The sequence below is a fragment of the Mycteria americana genome, chromosome 3 (genome assembly GCF_035582795.1).
Source record: "Mycteria americana isolate JAX WOST 10 ecotype Jacksonville Zoo and Gardens chromosome 3, USCA_MyAme_1.0, whole genome shotgun sequence".
Classification (NCBI taxonomy): Eukaryota; Metazoa; Chordata; class Aves; order Ciconiiformes; family Ciconiidae; genus Mycteria; species Mycteria americana.
Window position 1 is genome coordinate 126,709,827 of NC_134367.1, and position 23,092 is coordinate 126,732,918.

The window sequence follows — 23,092 nt, forward strand, 5'->3', positions numbered from 1 at the left end:
AAGTCCAAACATTAGCTAAAAATCAAATCACTAACAACTCACATTCTGAAGATCTGGCCCATGACCCCTAAAGACAGCAGCAATCTTATCATTAAGAAATGCCACCTTGTTGCAGAGCATCTCCCTTTGCAAGTGACAGTAAGCTGTGCAATATGACTTTCAACTACACATGCAGACTGCAAATAACCGTTGCCCCGTTCCCCCCCCACCCCCCAAACAATACAGCACACGCTGATAAACTGGACATACAGGGCTACTCCACCTGATGTGGAGTATTACACATCAAGGCTAACCCGCTGTCACTACTATAGTTATGTGACTTACATTGGTGAAGTGGCAGAGGAGGTTATCTACGGAAGGGGAGGAAAAAACTGTTCCTATGATGAAAAGATGAATCACTAATGCATGTGACACACTTGGGTCCAGCATACAGACAGTTCTTTTCCATGACAAGACTGTACCAGAAACAACACACTTCACTTAGTGCTTACGTGTAGACTTCATTATTGAACTTGACTTTGTATTCTCCTTTACCAGAACAGCTGCTCATAATGATGCAAATGTTTAACTACCACAGAGAGCACTACATATTGAATTTACATTACAATAGGAAAAATTGTTGTTTGTTAATTTATGTTATTTTATTAATATCCAATTGCTCCACATTTTATCTAATCATGACAAAAAGCCTTGCATTCATTAATATGGCCTCTTCGAGGACTTTATCTCTATTTTGTTTTATAGCTCATTTTGCATTTATTCTACCCTCGCTATTCTACTGCTCTTTGTTATTATTTTCTATACACCTGTGTTTGCCTTATCACTGTTTCTTCCTCTAAAAATACTAATTAAAGACTTTTACATTCACTTTTACCAAAACATTAACACAAACGTTGTGATGCTTTTAAAAATCTAGCCCTGGGCTGTACCTGAGCACTCCGACATCTGCCAAGTGCTTCTCCGGGGAATGCGTACAGCTTCCAATTTTGTATTTAGAGTGGGGAACTGAATTTTGTGTTCTACAGACAATTTAAAGGGAAACAAATAGACTCCATCAACATTAAAACACACCAGCTTCACCAGGGAGTCTTTACACTGGCTAACCAAGTAGGAAAAAATAGGGACAGTGATAAGAATGACACAAGCTGGACAGCACCAGCCAGCCACAGGTGAAGTGACTGAGAGCATCCCTCAAACTACCCACTCGCCCCTAGACGAACAGAACAATACAATTCTTGCTCTAAAAGACTAAGCGCAAACATCGCAAAACATGAGACATCTGCCCGCTCATGTGACACTCCTCCATAATCTGGGAGGGCACAGCACGGAGAGCTAGAATCCCTGCTTTTCCCTCAGGACAACCATGATTTAAGCCTTCTCTCTTTAACACAAACCCACTGTAATCTTTTCCAGACTCCCCTCTACTGCTTCTTACTGCTCATGAACAACTCTACCTTGTATCTGAAACAGATATATTGTGGACCATATCCCTCTCATTTCCTTTCCTGGTCCTCCTCCTCATCCAGTTCATGGAACATGCATTTGTTTGTGCACAATATAAACAGAGCTGGAAGAGGAAGATGGGCTACTAACAACCTCCACATGCAAGGCACAAGGAGTACTAGGAGTCAACTCCCTACCAGAGGTCCCTTGAATTAGATGACCTTCAACCCCTGGAACACTATTTAAAATGGGTTAGCTGATGCGAGTTTGATTTTCTGTCTGTGCTCAAAGGAAAATTCATCACAGCTAGCTACTGCGTCCCAAACTTCTGCTGAGATTCTATGAAATACGAGTGGTTTAGTAGCATCTTAAAGCACTCTCAGTATATTTTGTTTTCAGATGCAAACAAAGTTTCAGGTGGTAACGTGTTCTAGATTGAGTCAGAATATGTTTGGAGATAAAAGTCTCCTCAGCCAGGTCTCTCATGATTTCCTCAAGTCCACTGAATTTGCAGTTTGAATTCACACACCTTTTACATGAATATATTCACAAACGACATTTAATGATTATATTACAAACTGAAGCGACAGTTCAGCCACAGTTCTGAGAGGCCACCTAACTGATATAAGAAGACTCAAATCACAGCAAGACTATCCATGGGAAAAAAAGTAAAGAATCATACATAGTTCCATTAAAGGGGGGGTGGGAGGGGGCGGAAATCACAATTCAGTCTATTGATGAGAAGAGGAAGTAAGTTCCTATGGTACAAACTGTTATTCCTGCCTGGTATCTCCCTAAAGAAACACAAATACTCCTGTGTACAACTGAAAACTGAAGTGTGAAGGATTCTCATTACAGAATACAAAAATGAGGAAATAAAGAAAAAGAAACTATCGTTTCTAAATCAACAATCCATTTTGCAGAACTTTATTAATCTAGAGTCCCGTAGTCTTTTGTACTGTTGCTTGTGCATTGTGAAATGGAGATTTTTTTTAATGTTCTTTTTTTCCTAGGCTTTATTTCAAACAGTACATATATTCTGTGTCAATATAAATGTGCAGGAGATGAATTCTGGGATTTATATTTTTGGGTGGTAATTATGTTACTGGTACAGTTCTGGTTACTGTCTATGGCCATATTAAATTCCTTAAGGGGGCACTTGTGACTATCCCTGTCTTGTCTGCAACCGCTATAACTGTATACCATAATCCTCTGTTGTGTTGTTGACTGTTAGAGAATATATCAAGATAATCCCTCACTATCCTTCCTCTTCTGTCTAACCCAAGAAGCATAAAAACTATGTGACATCCCTGCAAAATCTTAAAATTCCGTAGGGGCCCATAGATGCAGGCTGCTAAGAGATGAAATCAGTGACTGAAACTCTTACATATGGACATCTCCTTGCCTTTATAGCCCACCTACCTGTGATGCCACCCCAGATCATTTACCTAAGCAGTACTCAACATCTGACTTGATAAAAAAAACCCATATAAACTAATGGACATCATTCAGACACATCAGCCATTCTGCAGTTGCACAGTAATATTCATACTGGGAGATTAAAGTTACTTCAGGGAATGTAAGCAGGAAATACTTTATTTCAAAGCTGCCCAGTGTAGGTGTTTTTATGAATGCATTTTTTAAAGAAAAACATTTCTGCAATATGCAGAAGTGGCTGGACATATTATTTTAAAATCACCAAAAGCACAGGTTACCAGTTGTAAAATTCAACAGAAAGTTATTCCTAACATGGAACTTTTTTAAAATGCTGATCACTAGATTAATTTCCACTGTTTTTCAAAACTCAAACAAAAGGAATACTACAGCATCAGAGGTTGATAGCTTGCAAAATAAGTGCCACTACAAAAGTATTCTGTTTTGCTTGTTGGCAGTCCTGTCTACTGGTGTCAAAAAGGTGCATTTCACATGCCTGGATTTTAAACAGTCCCATGAAGGATCGAATATCTTTGTTGCTTTCTGTACTTTTGAAAATCTTGCTGCTATTGCCTTACTGTCCCTTAAATAATGGCAGTATTATAGATGATGTAAAAGAACACAATCCATACATGGGCCAACAGTTTCAGACTCCTCGCAGCAGCTGCTAATCTACTTGAAAGTGACAGAACATGACCATGATGAAATCTGTCACGCAGACAGAATCCCAGGGGCCTGGCCTTTCTGGTACCAGCTTCTCAGATCCCACCGATTCTTGTGGCACCTCAGTAATCTCAGGCAATAAGATAAGGTTGACAGTCGTTTCTTTACAAGTAATGTTTTTTCCAAATTCCCCTTGTGAATGTGAGGGTTCTTGAGAAAGCTCACTCATTTCTTGACATGGACACTTACCATTTTTTCCTCTCCCTGTCCCAGCCTATAGGACCAGCTTTGCTCACTGTCCAACAGATGACAAAGAAATTGCCCTAGGAGTTGACTACAAAGATTTACATATAATCCCTACAACATGTTTCCCCTAAAAATACTGTATTTCTCATGGTATCATCAAAGAAATCTGTGTTACCTTCCCACTCCTTGGCCCCCCCCCTTTAAAGAATTATGCCCACGTTCTTTGCATATCTGGCAAACCTACACTGTTTTCTCATGGTGACCTGTCTCATTCCAGATTCAGAATGCCCTGTTAGATGAACTAGTTCACAATGCAAATAAATGGGCTGAGGTTTGGATCATGTTCTTCGCTCACAAGAGCCATCACCTGTTCTTTAGCAATCCCAACAGCAGCACAATGCTACCTCAGTCATACTCATGCAGACTTACCTTTTCAGAGACTAAACCAGCTCGGAATATTCACTCTCCCCCCATCAACTCTCTCTTCCTTCATAGCCAGGCCACAAGCTAAGCAGAGGATTAGGTTCAATAACTAGAGGCAACAGCTCTGTTGCAGAATGGAATGGGTTCTTCTGAAGTGGAGAAACCATAGTCGCACACTGACTCTGAAACTAAACTTGCTGTGAAATATTGACACCCTCCAGTACTCACTACAGTTTGTCCTGCCTTTAATTTCTACGTGCTCTATTATTCCCTTACAATCCTTCAGGATTTCTTTAAAAGCATTGTCCTGTCTTTGCAGAGCTTTATTTATATACATACCTTTTACATGATTCTCAATCCTGAGTAAAATCTCAACTCTTAACTATTCATAGACTTTGTGAAATCTAAAATTCTGCCTTTTTTTTTTGCAAACCACTAATCTGACATTAGGGAATGGGCAAATTTAATTTTATCGGTCACAGACTGGCTGCCTAGTAATGGTACTAAGTAATTACTAAGTAATGGATGCTAAGAACAGTGATCTTCCTGCCAATCTAATGATCTCTATCCTACTTAGACTAGATGTCTTATTTTTCCTACACAAAAGTGAAAAAAGGAACAGTGAAGATTGTACCTCCACCTGCCCAAACATCCTTCTCTTAAAAAAACAGATTAATAACTTCACCATAAAGTGAAGTCACAGTACGTGATGTGTCTGTCTGTGTGTGTGTATACTGGGTATTACAGTTGTAAGGAGCTATGCCATGTAGGAAAAACAAATGAGTGATAATATGCAGAGGGATGTTAGGAGAATTTTATTGTGCTGCTGGAGTCAAAATGGCTGAAACACTGAACAGAAGTAAATAAAAAGAAAGATAGCATCAAAGAAATACACAGAGAGTTTGCATCCTGAAACGACTTGCTCCAGTTAATTTTTGTCTTAATCTGGAAATACAGTGTCTCTAACAGTCCTATACCCTGAGAAAACAGAGAAAACACACCAGACGTGTTTTCATACAGGGCAACCAACCTCCGCCAGCCAGCATTTCAGTGGAGCTGCTAATACATCTCTACACTGAGTGCAGAGTGTAGAGTGGATGCTGTCAGTAAAAGGGACCCTTACTGCTGTCGTCTTCCTTAGCTAGCTCTGCCCTGGGCTACCAGATTGGCTCCTACACCACTTAGATCAGAGCTCCTTCCTCTTAACCTGCTCTCTCTTCCACACTTGCATGCATTCGTTTTCCATGACGCATTTTCCAAGGCCAACTTTAGAGGGAAAAGTATTGGACTTTTCTTTCCTTAAACAACATGAACAATTCCTTTCTGTTTACTTATTCCTCCAGATCTCTGGAGTGTCTATGGTTAAATGAGAGCCAACCTGTTTCTGGAACTTTTAAGTTCAGTCTGCTTAATACACAGGCTTCCTCAAGCTGATCATGGATAACTAACTGCATAGCTGTCCTGCTCCATCCCAGCTGATAAAATGCATTAAAAACAGTGAGGAGTACACCAAGCACTTCCCTAAGATCACCTGTGAGCTAATACGGCCACACTTTTCTGCTCAGACTCTCCTCTTAAAATTCAAGAAGTTGCCCTTACCGACCCTTTAGCAAGGCATGCTCTAGACAGGCACTTTCTTGTTAGGACAGATTTGCACTCTGTACTTAAGACCAGCAGGACACGCAGGCTGGCTCAGACCTAAAATAGCTGTGCTTGAGCTAATGCTGAAAGCCCTTCTGAGTGCACAGCATTTTCAGACTGTGGCTGGCAATTCTTTCCTCAGATTAGAGGAAGCAAGTGCAAGCCTGAACACATGGATCAATTTTTTAACATTAGCAAGCGCAGTCCTGGCTAAGATATCTTTACACTACTGTGGGTCACATATATCAAGGGACACAGATCACTGAGTACGGCTGTTTTCTGCGTAACAATGGTACCATTTTCATTTGCAAAAAGCTGCTATAGCAAACTGCTGGATGTTGTCTAATGAATGAGAAAGTACTGTTTAAAAATAAGAAGCTCCCTGAAAGATCAACCCTGTGAAGGTCTAGCAACTGCCCATGCCCAGAAGTGTGGATGACAGACACTTTTTCTTGAGCATAGGCTTTGCACACGCTAAAATGGAGAAATCACTCATTTCACTTCTGCATAGAGTCAGTAAGGAGTCTGAAATGTAACTATTTAATTTCTTATTCTACTTTTAATACTAAGAGCCCCACAAAAGTGCCAATTATTGAAAGTAATTTCTTCATACTTCGTTGTACAGACAGGGAGTCCCACACCCAAACAACAGTCATGAAACACAAAGACTGATATTAAAAATGCCCAGGCAACTACATTACATCAGATATGCAATGAAATCTGCAATCAAAGAGAGCAAGGGAATAACTGCCCCAAAAGCCCAGAATGGATTGTATGTATTGCCAAAATTCAGAACTTAAGATACTTTCTTCACTTGTTATGCCTCTTTCTGTAACAAGAGTAATGGTTTTCTAATGATAAAGGACAGGAGAAAATTGGCTGTGATTTTTTAATGTAAAGTATATTTGAGATAGTGTTGTATATATTTGGGACATCACTGCCAACAGTACCAAGGAAAAAGCTGACTATAAAGTGGTTAACATAGATATAATGAGGAGGAATAGGGCATTCCATTTTTCAGTTACACATTCCAGTTCTCTTTGGCAATTTTGCAGTTTCTTCAGTGCCAGTCTTCGATGCAGCACCCTCTCAAATCATTACTGCCTTTTTTTTCCAAGCTGCCTGTCAGTATGTCATGCAAGAGGGAACTAGATAAAATCATTACCTGAAAAAGGTGAGCTCTGGATGCTTATATGGGTCAAACAAATGTGCACCAAACTCAGGGAGACATACAAAAGGTTGCTAAAGGGAAAATTTGCTCACTGGAGCATATTTCAGTACATTTAAAACACATATGCCTTTCTTGGTGGTCCAACTACTGTTGCTTAGTTTTTCCCTACAATTTAATTAGCAGCTGTCTGTGCAAGTGAGCGCTGCAACTTTTTTCAATTAGAGTGTGTTGCTCAGAGAGCTCTTAATGATCATACCTTTGCATGTTTCTTCTTTAAAGCATTCAGCTCTTTCTGCTGTTTCTTTAAATGCTTTATATAAGCCTACAAAAAGAGAAGTTGGATCAATTTTTCTGTGGTCATATTGACTTTAGCCAGATAAAATCCCGGCTACTTAAAACAAATAATTAGGAACACATCTTGAAAAGCTTGTGTCTGTACTTACCTTCATTTGCTTTAAATCTTCTATCTTCACTTGAGGAATAAGATCTATACCTAGGAAGGTATTGATACAGTTTACCTAAAACTTCATACATACTAGTATATCTCATACTTTTAAGTTTGAGTTTTACCACAGAAACCTACATTTAAGTTAGCAATTAATTAATGTTTTTCACCACATAAGAAATAATGGCAGGTTAATGAGAAAATTATTCACCAAGATATAGCTACGATACAGTTAATTTCCTTTTTGAATGCACTGCTCAATCAATTGCCTTGTGAAAAAAGAAATGAATCAATGAGTGTATTTTAATCTCTTACAGTTCTGGACTGAAGTGTCAAAACACAGCAATCTAAGAATTTAAAAAGCTCCTTTTCTGAAAACACAGCAAACCATTTATGTACATTAAAATTGAACCATGCAAACTTCAGAATTTTGGTCCATAGCTGGAGATTGCTCTGGCACCACTCGTTTCAGGGGGGAAGGCTTCTTTGGTAAGGTTCTACATGACTACGTAAAGGGTTGACTGAGGTTAGGTATACTTCTTCTCCTCAATTTAAAACACAAAAATCATAGGAGTGAAAATTTACCTGCAGCTTGTATGTTAATGGAGGTAAAATTTGCATTTTGGTTAATACCAGGCTATAAGAAAAGAAGCAACAGTACACTCCAAGGAAAGTTAAAAATGGAGGAGAAACACAAAATGATAAGAAGTGAAAATTCTAATGAAAATTAAATACAACAAGCAAATCTATCATACAAGACTAACAGTGCTATTTAAATGATTGAAAATATATTTGGATCACCTGAACTGCAAGGCAAACAAAACCCAATCTCGTTTCATGTTCATGCTCTAATAAATGTTTTGTCACATATTATGATTTTTTTTAAGCTACTAAGCACATCCTACACGTAATCATTAATAAAAATGTCAACACAATGCCATGAGAATTGTAACGCGTAGGTTTTTTCTGAGTTTTTACACAAAAATGTTCGCCTGTACATAAATACACTGCAAATGTATTTAGTTAACTACTCTTAATAGTGTCTGCGGACCGTAAGACTCCCCCTGCCTTGAAAAGGACTTTCTGCCTTTTAAGGCGAATTTAACTGGAAAATATTCAGATGCTGTAAAAGAAAAAAAAAGGGGGGCGGGGGGGAAGGTAGGCAATCTCCTTAGGGAACACAAATTTTTTATTTTCTTAGAAGCATAAGATTCTGCTCAATTATATGGTATTAACATTAGTCTAGTAAATGAGACTGGAACAGGTTTAGGCACAGATAGAGGCTGAAGTTTTCAAAAACACAAATCACTTAACTATTACTGAAAGTCAGAGAACAAAAAACCCCAACATTCTTGTACATTTGAAAGCCTTCCCCAGACACCCTATCTTGCTGGATATGTAATTTCTAATAGCAAGGGAAGTTGTACATTGTAACAGTGGTAGAATTATTCAGATCTTAAAAGATCATAGAGATAAGTAATCCAAAATAAGGATCATTACATGGGATATAAAAATGACCAGCTCTATTTTAACACGGGAGGATATGGATAAAAATGGTTGCAGACAAGAATGCCTAAGTGCTGAAATCTCAGTTTAAGACCAGGGCTGCATCAGGTGTGCTGTGTTCTAAACAAACTTCCTCAGGATTTTATTTTAAAACACAAACTCATTTACTTTGTTGACCAGGTCTGACTCCATGGCAACCAGGAATTAGTTGCCAACCCCAGCAAATTTCATGCTTAATTAATGCACAATAAAACTAATACTTGTGCATCCTGGTGACGGTACGTGAAATATGAAAACACCTCACTGCATAAAATAATCTGGGTTTTACACCAGGGAAGAACTTTGAAAGAGCTCAGGTGCCAGAGACGACCTGTTTTATTGACAAAAGTGACTCCAGAGAAATGGCGTCTTGCTTCTCAAGAGATCCCTTCACATGTGTGTATTCAGCCATGTCTGCTTAAGTGTAAGAACAAGAGCAGTCAGTGCTCCTTTTCACTCCTATCAATCCCTTTGGGCCAAGGTGGATGAAAGAGAGTGAACCAGATTCTAATTATTGTGGCCCATTAACAGAAATATTTATTGTGTTTCATTCAGCTGTACAAATTTGTTTTCTCACTTAATCTTCATTACCTGTGATATGTGAGAAAAATAATCCCATTTGACTCTATAAGATGATTTTGTAGAGTGAACGGTGAATAGTGAGGAAAAAAATACTTATTCACTTATAAATGAGCACATTTAATAGGGATATTTTTTACAATAAACATGCCATTTCCATAATCACTATTCAGAGTAAACCCACCCATTGAAAACATTTCTAATTGTTGGGAAATCTCTACAGAATCCAATGAATTCTAAATACCTTTAATTACTTAAATCTGCAACTCTGCCAAGGGATTTGTGGAGGGAGAAAAAAAGCAGAAGAGTTTCTGTGGGGTATACCAGAAAATAGTCATTCCTATTAGCATTCCTGCAGTCGATCTTTAGTAAACTACTCCCAGAGTCATGCAGGTTACTACTATTGCCAGTAGGTACACAGCTACACAGGGAGGTCACTTTTATTTTAAAATAAAGCTGTATTGGCTTTATACAGCCATTTTAGTAATACACAAAATTTATTTGCAGTTAGACAGAGACCACTCTCAATGGCAAAAGAAGTTACCTTCTAAAAGGGTAAGGATGACTAGACCTGCAAAACTAAAATTAGTAATGAGTACTTCTCTGCAACTTTCTGAATCACTTCAGAACTGAGGGAGTGGCACGTGATTTTTGTCTACCTTTCTTAGTGTCGGTCCCAGATCCAAAGCCTGCGGTGGTACTTGGTCGAAGTTCAGAGCTACTCTGAGGCGTTACGTTGGCTTTGGCATTATTGGCTTTTCCTTTTCTGTCATTCTTTGAAGTGTCATTTGGTACATCAGCTATATCACTCTGAAAGAAATATTCACATCATAATAAATTAATTGCTATTTTGCCTGTAGTATAAAAGTAGGGGTATGGGAAATTTCTGAACTTGCTCACTTTAAACATAATTAAGAAAGCTGCAACATACTTTTAAACAACACTATACTCAGTAAAGTATTTGTAACCTATTTTAAATGGCTACCTACCAAAATATGGCTCCTTTCTCATTTCTTAAAATTTCTACTTCTAAGGGATGTGTTAGTGTGATCTATGAAAACTTGTTAGTGAATGGTATTTCAGTACATGTTAACTAACATAAGCCAATGTATTTCAGAGCAGGACAAAGAGGCTTATATTTGAAAATGAGATATGATAAAGTAACATGCATCGATTGCAGAAGGACCAGTTCACTTTAAAAAAAGAACATAGCATGAACATAATGGGCTCTGTTTGTCATTAAGTTCTACTTACAGTTTCAATACCCATAGCTCTCATTTGGTCTGCTCTTTTTTCTGTGATAGACAAAAATTTCTTTGGATCTGATAAAGCATCCACAATATCTGTAAGAAAAAAATAATCAACTTTTTATGATCTTCAGAGGCATTTGGAAATTAATCTTCTGCAAGAGTTTTATTCTATGCCTGTTGTTATGAGCCATGGCTTGCAACAATAGTCCAACTTTCCATAGTGAACCTGGCAGGACTGAAAGCGCTCATCACCACAGCGCTTGAACACACTAGGAACATGAATCAGTTTATAATGCACCAAGGAGTGGTATTAATCCAGGTACCTTATTTAGCAAAAACCACAATGACTCTATCAGACCAAAGTCACCCTAACTTACTCCCAGCTGATGACACTAGAATTTGAGACCAGAATGGGATCTCCTCAGCCACAAAGCACTAACAACTTCGTCTCTTGGTTATTTGAGGGGGTGCTGACTGACTTGGGACTGCAGGGAATTGTAGAAAATGCTGTTATATTTCCTAGCTAAATAGCCGTTTCAGATGGGTGGTTAAAGCAATCGGGGAAATCTGTTCTCACTCGCCTTTGTGATGCTCCATGTCTGGAACATGGCAGGCTGTGAAATGGCTTTTCTATGAACCATAAGGACCAATATTTGAATCTTGCACATGGCACAGTACCACCAGTGGTGTCACAGCACTACCCAGCGCCGGATACCGTATAGATTATTGAATCTGTTTTCCATATGCAGTGATAAATGTGCAAGCATAGGTTTACAGGAAGACAAAGACACATGAATCTTTACCTGCATATTGAATAATCCATTCCCATGCTTGATTTCAACAGTCAAAGAATTCACAAATGGCAAAGGACACCCTCCACAGCAAGAAATGATTTTACAAATTAAACTGATTCAGCAGCTACAATAATAATGCATTCAGAGACCACAGCAGTGATCTGTTTTGATGATCCCTCTGAAACTTTAACTTCAGGATTACGGCGAAAAAGGTCACTGGTCTCAGCTAATAAGCCTTCCTTGTCAGAGCAGTAACTTAAGAAAGGAAGTTTGAATGCTGCAGCCTGACTGACTCATCATTCACTACAAAATATTGTCATTTAATTACCTCAGGTTTTTTGTCACGACTGGTAGGAGGACCATGGACAGCACTTCACTTGCAAGGAAGCTGTTTCTTTGCAGAATGCTGCAAAGCCCTATTTTTGGCTGCTTATGAGTAAAAGATAAATGCTTTTGTACCTTTATATTCTAGACGGTGTCACTAGTGTAATAGGCCATTATTTCTGCAATGACAGTTCTGACACTCACCGTTTTCATCATCATTTGAATTTTGCCCACATTTTATGTCATGTCTTCAGCCATTTTCCAAGTTAGCTTACAATGATGCAAGACAGAGAAGCTGGTCCACTGACCAGGTCTGTAAAAATATCCAACCCATCAATTGCTTTGGGAAGAAACTTGCTATCCTTCTTGTGCAAACTAAGGGCTGGACTATATCAACTCCCTTCCAACCTAAGTTGTTCTATGAAATGTTCCTTTGAAGTCACCAGATGCATTTCTCAAGCAAAAAAAAGCACAGACAGGGCTCCCATTCCAACAAAAGTTGTATTAAATAGATAGCATTACCCTTGACAGCTCTGGTTATCTACACAAATCCATTGTCTCCAATAACTGTCGTGACCCAACGATGTCTTCTGAAACTTACTTCATATACACAAAACCCATGTAGAATTTATTTTCAGCCATAACAATGGCCTTGTAGCTCGGCACCAACTGTTTCCCCTTTCCCTAACTTAGTAAGCATGTCTTTTTGTCCTTGGCATGCACTCTTCGAAGAAAATCCAGGACTACCCTGCTAACATGATGCGTCATTTGAAAATGGAACCTGATTATCACGAGCTTTGAGATAAAAATGACTAACATGTTTGGGAGAGCGAGACCTTTGTAAATTGTATTACTAACCATACAAGCACATCACCAAAGGCTCAGCATTTCTACAAGGCGGATGTGACTCATCACTGCTTCTCACGTTGTCATTTGTCCTCTGCTTACGTTTTTCTTTCTCCCCAGTGAGGTAAAGTGGGGGTGGGGAATAGCATTTTGTAGAAGAATCACAATTAAATATAAAACTAGAAAATCACCGGAAGAGTACATTAGAGAGGACTCTAACCACTAACCTAAGTAGCCATGCTTACTTACATAGACTTCTATTACAGAAGCTTCTCTTTGGAGAATACTATTTCATTTGCATTAATTTGCACCAGTATTGTGTTTTACTGGGAACAGAGTAGCTGATGAAAATAAACCACAAGAAATTACTCAGTTATATGAAAAATAAAATTATGCACCTTTTAAAGCCTACAATGCATTACCCATTCTAGTCATTACTCAGTGCAAGTTTTTAAATCTTACTCATACAGGTTAAAAAAAAAAGAAATAAGAAAGTAGGCAGCTATTGAATTGAGCTATACCTTCCTACAGGTTTGCTAAAACAACCATGGAGATCCTAATGATAGCTCATAAAACAATGAGAGGTTCACTGCAGATGATAAGTCATTAAAAACCACATGCCAACAGAATACTAATGATTCCACCTGAATGTCAAAAGTTATCTCCCAGTTGTTCATCATGCTGTTGTTCTGTATCAATGAGAAAAATACATGAGACACATCAAAACTATCTGGGAAGGGAGAGGAGAACTAATAATTGAACTCATTTAATACTCCACGTTAATATGGAGTCTGTTTTTCCCAACACTGACAGTAAACTATGACAACTAGTTCTCTCATTCTAGTAGCATTTTACATCGCTACATTGTAGTGATACTGTTTACTTAGGGGTAGTAATGTTTTTCTATGTCCTCACCTCTACCAGATAAACCGTATCTACCAATGCTGACAATGTAGTAGATCAACCAGTACTGAACTGCACACGCTTTGCAAATTCTAAACTGGTGTTCAAATTCTCTTTGAAAAACAAGTCTTTCACTTCTGAATTTGTATACTACAGTTTAAAAAAGAAAATAAAAAATATTTTCTCCCTATGTGACCAGCACACTCAGCAGCCTGAGTCACATCAAACTCTGCTAAGTTTAAATTCTCCTCTTAGAAAAGGTGGGGTATCATTCAGAAAAACATCAATCCCAAATCAGAATTATGTCCCTAGCTTAGAAAATATTTTAACTGAGCCATTTACTGTCAAAAGCTTAAGTTCAGGAAAGAATTAAAGCACATGCTTAAATGTGTCCCTTAGATTCATGGTTCAATTACTGCCTCGAGAATCTCAAGCTTAAGCAGAAGCTTACATTTGTCTTGAGACAAAGTTCCAGTTCCTGAAGTTAAATACTGTAGATGAAACACGCTGCATAAATGCATGGTAGCGTTCCAAGACCTGTGGCAAAACTCCAGCTGACTTGCCAGCAACCAGGATTTCACATATGAACAACACAAATGTTTCTGTAAATGCTTAACTTTCTCCATGAAATATTGTTACTGAAGTCTAGGCCTATTCATTTTTTTTAAAGCCTGGATAAATACCAGCAAACAGAGTCTTGGAGATGTATTACTTAATATATTAGGTTAGTCTTCTCTTTCTCCAGTTTGTACTACAGAAATTACAGTCAGAGAGGCAGTAGTAATTCTTTGCATAGACATCAGGTGTGAAATCATTTTTGCAAACAAGAGCAAAACATCATTTTTATCAATAATGTTTCACCAATCAACTCTAAGGTGAACTTCATTTTGCTGCTGATTCAGAGCACTAATGTTTAACGCAATTTCTATTTTAGAGTTTTAAATGGTTTACATATTGTCTAATGTACGAGTGAATTTCATCTGCAGTGAAGACGACATTTCCCAGAGGTACACCCTCAGGGTGAACTTACACATTACACTGATTTAAGTGGTGTAATGGTTATTCTCAGATGCTTGTTCCTATCCACATGTGGCAATTTGCCACCACTCAGTATAAATGACCATGGCCCTGCCAACCTGATCATGGAAATGGCTCACATTAAAAACAACTTCCCTGAAAACCCAAAAATAATTAAAACACACCAAAACCATGTAAAATTGGGAAAGAAAAACGCAGAAAGGTTTTGGATGCTAAATTCTTCCCCATTTTTAACAATATGCCAATATCCTCAAGAATACCAAAGTGGTTTTGTTTGAAAAAACACATGTCTAGATTCTGCATCAATTGTTTATACCTATAGGCCAAACAATATAGCTAAAATGGATGACAACCTTACAAATATTTGTCAGAAAAAATGTAATTTAAAAAAAAAAAAATCAAAAGAATCTTCTTCCTAAAATGTCAACAGAAAAAATCAAATTGAGCTAACCCTAGTATTAGCTTATTTTCCATATTATTTTGTCATTTAACAGATACGCATCATTATCATTAACACTGAGGCAGGCACTTAGTCTGAAAGCTGATTTCTTAACTGAATACGCAGGGTTTCCAAGGAGTTAAAATACTAAATCTTTCCAATCCTCCAGCATTGCGTGTCTGCTTCTGGCTGGCATACTGACACAGCAGTATTTCAGTACTTCCACACCAACACTCAAGAGCTACAGAACACTGAGGTACAGGTTTATCTCACCTCCAAAACCATCAGGCACATATGTTTTAAGCACAATGTTGCAGAAAACCGTTGGAAGAGAGAGTGGTTTGTTGCCCTCATTCCGAAGGGAAATGTGTCTGTAACCTGCTTGCAGACCATCCAGAGGCAGGATCCTCTGCCCAATCAACTTATTATTGTCATCATACACTGCTATTCTCAGGACAGCAAGATCAGGCAGAATAACCTGGAAAGCCATAAAATGAAGAAATTCAGTAACTCTAATACAGTAGCACCCTCCCCACCTTCCATGTTTGAACCATTCGCTTTGTATGTCAGAAACAGACTATCATCACTGTAAGATAATGTCATTCCCTGCAAACTGCACACTTTAAGATGAATCTTTCCTAGAAAAGCTTTTTTTCACCCTAAATAATGGGTAGATTTCAGAATACGCAAATCCTGCAGCTTATAGTTACACTAGCTAAATACTTTGTATATTTATTTTTCATTGCTGAAGACTGGTGACATCGGTAAGAAGGCAGGTAAATACTATCTGGGAAATGACAGATACAGTGGCAATTGAAGGGTAAGATAGGGCTGAATCAGGAGGAATCATGACAGAAAGATGCGATTTGGGATGTATCCAAAAGGGCAATGAAGAACGGAATGAGTGCAAGCACAAGCTGATGGGGATGTATGCTGAACTACAGGTTCTGCAGAGGGGAGAAGCAGACAGAGGAGGGCAGGACAGGGTGACAGACCCGCTGAAATGGCGTGCTGCCAGCAGAAGCGGGTGTGCTGTACTCACAACATGAAGGGTACAAGGTATGCATGGTGGGCAGGGATGCTGCCAACTATCTGCATCTGTCAGCCCTCATCCGGACCGACCAAAACAGTAACAAAAAAAATCCCCTGCCTTCCCTGGAACAAAGGTGCTGCCTCTGTGCACGGAGCAGTGAGGAACAGACAGCCTAACCGAGAGGTGCAGCCTCCCTGCCAGCTCAGAAAGGTCTTCCCACTACTTCTCTACCTCGCTCTATTCATCGATGCTTACAGGACAAAAGGAAAGACCTAAGTAAAACTGCATCTACTATCTCTCATAGACCTTCCCCCTGCCACTTTCTTTTTCAGTCTTAGAGATCACAAAATAAAGTGTGCTTTTGGTCTCTGAAGCCACCTGACCTATTCACGGATATGCTGCTCTACTTGATTATAACTTAGCACTCCGAGCACAGGTTACCACCAGCACTCACCCCGTCCTCCCCCTCACACAACAGAGTGACAACACAGAACTTGGGTTAGAATGACTGAAGCTTTATTTTAGTTAAAATAAAAACAAGAAAACATGACAGAAGAACAATCAAACACATTACCTGAGAGCAACTGTGAAGGATTAAACATCAGCTTGAGGAGAACACTGTAACCCAAATAGGGCAGGTAAGATCTCTCCTCTACAGGCCACAGATCACATCTTTCATTACGTGATGGGCTCAGATATAGATTTGCGAGGGAGCAGGAGTGGGGACTAAGAAGTTTATCATTCCCTCTCCATTGATTTGTTCTATGATATCCTGGTAGGCACTTCCACCCTCATGACATTTTAGCACTGTGCACCCCATGCCTTCATTTCTCCAACTAGAGGAATTGTTCCTGCTGTGTTTAAGCCACTCATCTGCTTGGTTATAAATGTATGTCTGGATTACAATGCTAAGCCTGATATGATAAGGGCCTAAGATGAAGAAAAATAATCTCTTGGCTGACTTACAGTATAAGTTATTCAAGAGAATGTGCGACCATGTAATTGTTCATTGCAGAGTAGAGCAGAAGGTCCGAGGAATATTGGCATCAGCCACTGTACCCATGCCACGATACACTGGTACCCCGCTTTTAGACTGAAGCTGTGTGCACCCTGTAGTTTATGGGCCTTTTGATTTAGGAAATCAGAAAGCAGCAGATGCTGGCCATATGGCCAGCAAGCCATGGGCAGCATGATTGCCTGTCATTGTACCTAAGCATCTTCCCTGTGCCTCCTCATATACAGAGAAAAGCACATGAAGCCACATTCACTCCAGAATATATTTGAGTCCAGAAAAACCTCTTGCATTAACTACATTTCTATTAAAAACTGGTTATACTGTTAAGAAAGCAGATTATGAGTGTGATATACCCAAGTGTGAAGTGTTATCACCACTCGGCAAAGTCTGTCACTTTGGAATAAAAGAGCAACAATTTTGCATGACAACAAAACAGGTGTAAGCAAAACAGACGTTCTCAAAGACGGCACTGCTAACACATGTAGTCTGGATGAAACTCCAGCCGACAGAAAAAAAATAAAAAAAAAATATATATATATGTGTATCATATATATAAAGACTGAGAGATAAAAACTGAACACGGACAACTGATCTCTCTCTTTAAATCCCCCATACCAAGAAAAAAAGGTTTGTTTTTCTTTTGTTATTGAAAAAAAATAAAGAAAAAGGTACATGATGCACATGGACGTCTGAAGGAAGGAGCGGGCAACATGCCTGAGGAACACAGCACCCTTCCAACTCTTCCATGTAATAACATTGACCTTAGCTTTGGATGCAGCATCTCACCTGCCCTCTGGGCTGAAGGAACAGTGCAAGATAGCAGCCACTGCCAGGGCAGGGAAGAAGAAATCTCCAAGGAATGATGGTGTCCATCAGCGGGGGCTCATTCTGAGCAGACTGCATACCTTGAACACAGGCATGGCCACGGAGGAGGTGGCTACCTCCAAGTGGGAGGAGGAAGCAAAGGGGAGGGAAAAGCCAAACAGAAACAAACAAAAAAAATCATGTGACAGCTACAGAGGTTATCCATTAGAAAAATAAAACAAAGCAAAATTAAAAAAAAAAACCAAACAACCTCTTGAAAGCTTATTTCAGCTTTAGATTGTTTACTGTAGTAAACAGGAACCCTACAAACCCTTTTTCATGGGAGCAGTACTTATTCATGTGAGCAGTCAGACTGAAGCAGGGAGGGGTGGCTCAAGTGAGCAAGGATGCTCATGTGCAAAAGGGCTGGCAACCACAAACTGTGCTTTCCAAATATCCTACCTTTCGAAATACAAATGATTCTTCATTGTAAACAGGGTTCAGACCATTGTTCATCACCATGCGTGTTCGAAATTCTTTACGTATTGTGTCCGTGGGTAAACCATACATATCCACTTCTACATACGTACCGATTTTTTTGTCTGATAAGAACTGACCAGATATTACCTGCAACATAACAACAGAGCAGTAAGGAAAGAAACACAAAGTACACAGCATTTTATGAATACTGGAAATACTGGTATTTTTTTATTGACAGCAGTCTGAAAAATGCTTTACACAGAACAGATATATTTATTTCATCATATGAAAATGGTATATTTAGTGCTAAAATGGCACTTTAGAAAAGCTTTTGTGATAAGACCTTAAATATATCCTTAATTTGAAATGATTGCACACACTGTGCTATGGTATTAACAGTTTTAAGTCAGTCAGCCCAATTAGCCGCTGTCTCACAGATGCGTTCACTATATTACTGAAAAACACTGAATGAAACAACCAGATTGGGCACTGCTATTCCGTAACTTTAAACTTTCTGTACGGAAGCACTGTCATCTATTGTATGTCTTGACTACAAAGAGGTGAAAGGAAGCTATTGCTCTGCTTTCACTTAGGTAGAGGTTTTAAACTAATCACATATCAGTCTAACTCCACATCATGTGTCTGGGAAGTGTAGGATGCTTAAAAAGCAAACAAACAAAAAACCCACATGACTCCTCTATATTGTTACGTATATGAAGATTTGTTGCCATTTTACTCCAGGTCAAGATTAATCTATCCACAGCAGGTGATTACTCCAGGGAGAATTTTTATTCCATCAAGATGATCTACTACTTAAAAATACAGCTAATGTTTTCATTACTACGATCAAGGAGGGAAGAAAAAAAACCTGAAACACTATTTCACAGACCTAAGCTCATTTTGAGTCCTATTCTTTTCATGATCTAACAGGGAACACTCTGGATAAGAAATCGGAAAAGTTATGTGGCTGAAGGGTACCATTACTGGCTTCGGTCCACTCAACTCCTTTATAAAAGAATTTATACAGAATTTTATACTAGTTTTAGTTACACAAGAAGAGCAAGAGGCAAAATACGTGATCTAAGAACTATCTCTAGTGATACTGAGAACTTATGTTCTGACCACCAGATCACACATCCCTCTTGGAGGGATTGTACTGTCATTAACATTAAAGAAAAAAAAAAAAGAATAAAAAGTTTTTGTTCTTCTGGAGGTGCAAATGAAACTTAGTTAAATGTCTAGAATGCACAATGAACCCTTCCTAGGAGAGAGTTTGAAATTTCCATGGCGCACATAGAAAGTGATAACTGAAAGCTTAAGTCTTTTGTTATGCTGCACATAGGGTATTTGAGCAAAGAGAGTAGAGTGTCAAGTCACAAAACAGGTTTTACAATTGTCAGCCTCCTTCCAAAACGTGATACCTAACCATGGTTTAGAACTACAACAGAAGTTTTATGGACCTTTTTACTTGTAGATAACTCCAAATTAAGGACCTCCATCACATGAACGATTTTTCTCTACTTATTTTGAAAATACCTTGTCCATGTGTGCCTGTATTCCTCCTTGCTCTATGGTGACAAGTGGTATTTGTAGAATTTCATACTGTCCACAGAAATGAACTTCACTCATTTATTCATTTGTGTGGGCTGCAAGGGGGCACGAGGGGGTTTAAAATTCAGTGATAATGTGTAATCACAAACCATTTCTAATTCTATCATGTTCCACTCGGATCAAGTAAACATAGATGTCTTAGCCAGCAATAAAAAAAGACAATGGAAACAATTTGATGAAATTCACACAATCCAAACACATTTTCTGTAGATATCCTATTTCTGTTGTCATTTAAATGTGATTTTGGATGCGGTAAGATGACAGAAGTATGTCTGTTGCTGTTTTACCTGTACAGAACATGTTGCAGCAATTACACCATCTACAGGAGTTTCAGAGAAAGGGTCAAATGTTCGATCTGGTCGTCGCATGAAATCTGGTTTAAGTAGATACCTTATTTCAAGAAAAAGAAGAAAATTATTCTTGTGTGGAAATTGTATTAAATACAAATAAGATGGATGTTCTAGCTTTAAACAATGAACTCTCCTACAGCACTGTGAAATATCGTTCTAGCTGCAAGTGTGAGGAAGTAAAAGGAAATATTACGGTTGTCTAGTATACAGATAAATGTTAAACTTAATTTTGAATTACCAGCTTCTGAGAGATGAAATCAACCCTGGGTTTCAAGATGAAAATAAATATAATATAATCAAGGACATTTTAAAATAATTTAACAATACATTTTAAAAATACAGCGAATTATCATATAATAAAAAGTAGATGCTCTCATTTGTCTTAATTCTTTAACACTCTGGAAAAATACAGAGGGCTTATTCCATTTTATTTTTTTAAATGAAACAGTTCCATAGAGTCAAGACTCATACAATAAATTTCAGCTTGAAGCTAATTTTTTCATCTCGGTTATAAACCTTGGGGGAAACAGCTGATAATGTCAGTGCTGACAGATTGTTAATTATAGTAGCATGAAAGGTACTACCATAACAACACTTACTATACATCCCTGAGGACTATACACTGGATCAACATATCAATGAAGCCGATACATGCACTGGTGAATCAAAATCCAAGGATTCTGCCATCAAAATGAACAGCAGTTGATCACAGAAATGCTGTGCTACACATGACAGGGGTCGTCTTCCACTGGTGGAAGAAAATGTGTAACTGGAGTCACCTTGCTAATTCTGCAGCCCTGACAGACAACAGCTGCTAGAAGATTATTTTTTATCCACCCTTAGTCCCTCTAGTGAATCACTGGTACACAATGCTATAAAGGCCTAGACAGAATTCAGAAGTTATTAAAAAATGCTGGAAAAATTCCAATGGAAAGAATGTCAATGTTTTCTCCCATTTTTTTATAACATGGCTTCTGCTTAAGAAAGTAATATTCCTCATTTTTCTTACATTATAAATGTGTGTGATTTCCTAATATTTTACTAATTTGAAGTAAGTTATGGGCAGAAGGGAACTATAAGAAACATCCTTAGCTTCTGCTTCCGGCCCGCTGAAATAAAAAATGCTGAAACTAGAGTGACTCGATCTTGTTGCACCAGCATGAAAACTGTAAATCAGAGAAAAAAGAAGCATAGACAGAAGAGATGTAATTTTTTATTTTCATTGCCCTGTGTGTTTTCTGTGACTGAAACAGCACCACATTTATAATGCATATCAAAATATCACCGTTATATTACCATGTATTACCACTATATTACTGTAATACCAAAAGACTGACATAAGAATCAAGTAATTTAGTTGATAATGATACCTGTCCTTTAGAGCATTTGGCAAGACGGAGTATGTGCTCTTCTACTAGACTTGTGGGTCAAACAAGAAAGGAATCATACTCTGCCATAAAAAAAGCTTGGTTTTTCTTCTATTTTTGTTATTCTGACTGAAATGACCAGAGACTGCACCTTCGTCAAAGCCAAGAGCCTCTATCTGAAGAGTTCACAACTGAAATAAAGGCATGGAGTGGCAAAGTACTATGTTGCCCATTCGGCAGATGAGGAATTTTACCAGGCTTCATCTACTCAGATTTTCTTTCTGAATAAAATTTGCATTAGTAAAAGAGTTGTTTCTTCCCAGGATGAGTTTGCAGATTTTAATGTGCTTCTGGACTGTCATTTCCTATAATTCATTAAACTTCTCCTTTTCTCTCGATGTTAATGGTCAGCCTATCCTATTAAGGTATAAACTCAACATTTGAGAAAAATCTATCAACATCACTTGAGCATTCTTTTTCATGCAAAAGTCATGAGCAAGAACTTACAAAGATGAAACACTTCAGTATTCTCTGTGAAATCTGTTCTCCAACTAAAGTACACAGATTAAAAAAATGTTCCCTGTGTATTAAGACTCAACCTGTCCAAGTAAATTTGGCAGCTCTGTGAACTGTGCAATGAATCTCCATTCTGCGGCCTATCTTCAAAGAAAGATTGAGAGCAGAAGCTGAAGATGTATTTAAATAACTGTAAGGTATTCATGATCTTCATAATTTGCACACAAAGCCTCTTCTATCTCATCTTTAAAAACTGGGCATAATTAAAAAGCATATTCATCAGAATACCTCCTTGCAGGAGATAATTTTCCCTGAATTCTGCTAATTTCTACTCTTCTAGCATCCCATTTTTGTTTTGTAACACATAATTAATAGCGACAAAACTTTATTGAAACCATAGTAAAGGATTCTGATACACAGTGACAACAGTTTAAATCATATCACTCACCCGCATGATCCATTATATTCAAATTTTCCTTGATTCAACTGCATTGCTAAATCTGTCAAGAGAGAAAAAAATTACTCTTTCCTCCTGAATAATGCAGATCATGAACAATCCTTTTTAGAAAAGAAAATAAGACTCTTTCTCCAGAATAATCAGTTTAAATGAAAATTAAATTTAATGCATATAAAACACACACATCTAAGAAATAAAACGAAGCAACAGGAAAACTTCTGATTTCTTCATAGTAGTAACAGCTTTATCAACCAAGCTGAAGTCTGCTGTACTTA

General features: G+C 38.2%; 1 protein-coding gene across 3 annotated transcripts in view; it reads right to left on the minus strand.

The window, feature by feature from the left end:
* Positions 1 to 23,092, minus strand: part of PLCB4 (phospholipase C beta 4) — a 217,360-nt gene that overhangs the window by 23,477 nt on the left and 170,791 nt on the right. For all 3 annotated transcript variants that reach the window (XM_075496915.1, XM_075496916.1, XM_075496914.1), the window contains 8 exons: positions 22,809 to 22,860; positions 20,415 to 20,517; positions 18,499 to 18,663; positions 15,458 to 15,662; positions 10,845 to 10,933; positions 10,250 to 10,400; positions 7,465 to 7,514; positions 7,278 to 7,343 (listed from right to left, as the gene is read on the minus strand). In XM_075496915.1, coding sequence (XP_075353030.1) covers positions 7,278 to 7,343; positions 7,465 to 7,514; positions 10,250 to 10,400; positions 10,845 to 10,933; positions 15,458 to 15,662; positions 18,499 to 18,663; positions 20,415 to 20,517; positions 22,809 to 22,860 — 881 coding nt within the window. The remainder of the gene's footprint in view (positions 1 to 7,277; positions 7,344 to 7,464; positions 7,515 to 10,249; positions 10,401 to 10,844; positions 10,934 to 15,457; positions 15,663 to 18,498; positions 18,664 to 20,414; positions 20,518 to 22,808; positions 22,861 to 23,092) is intronic.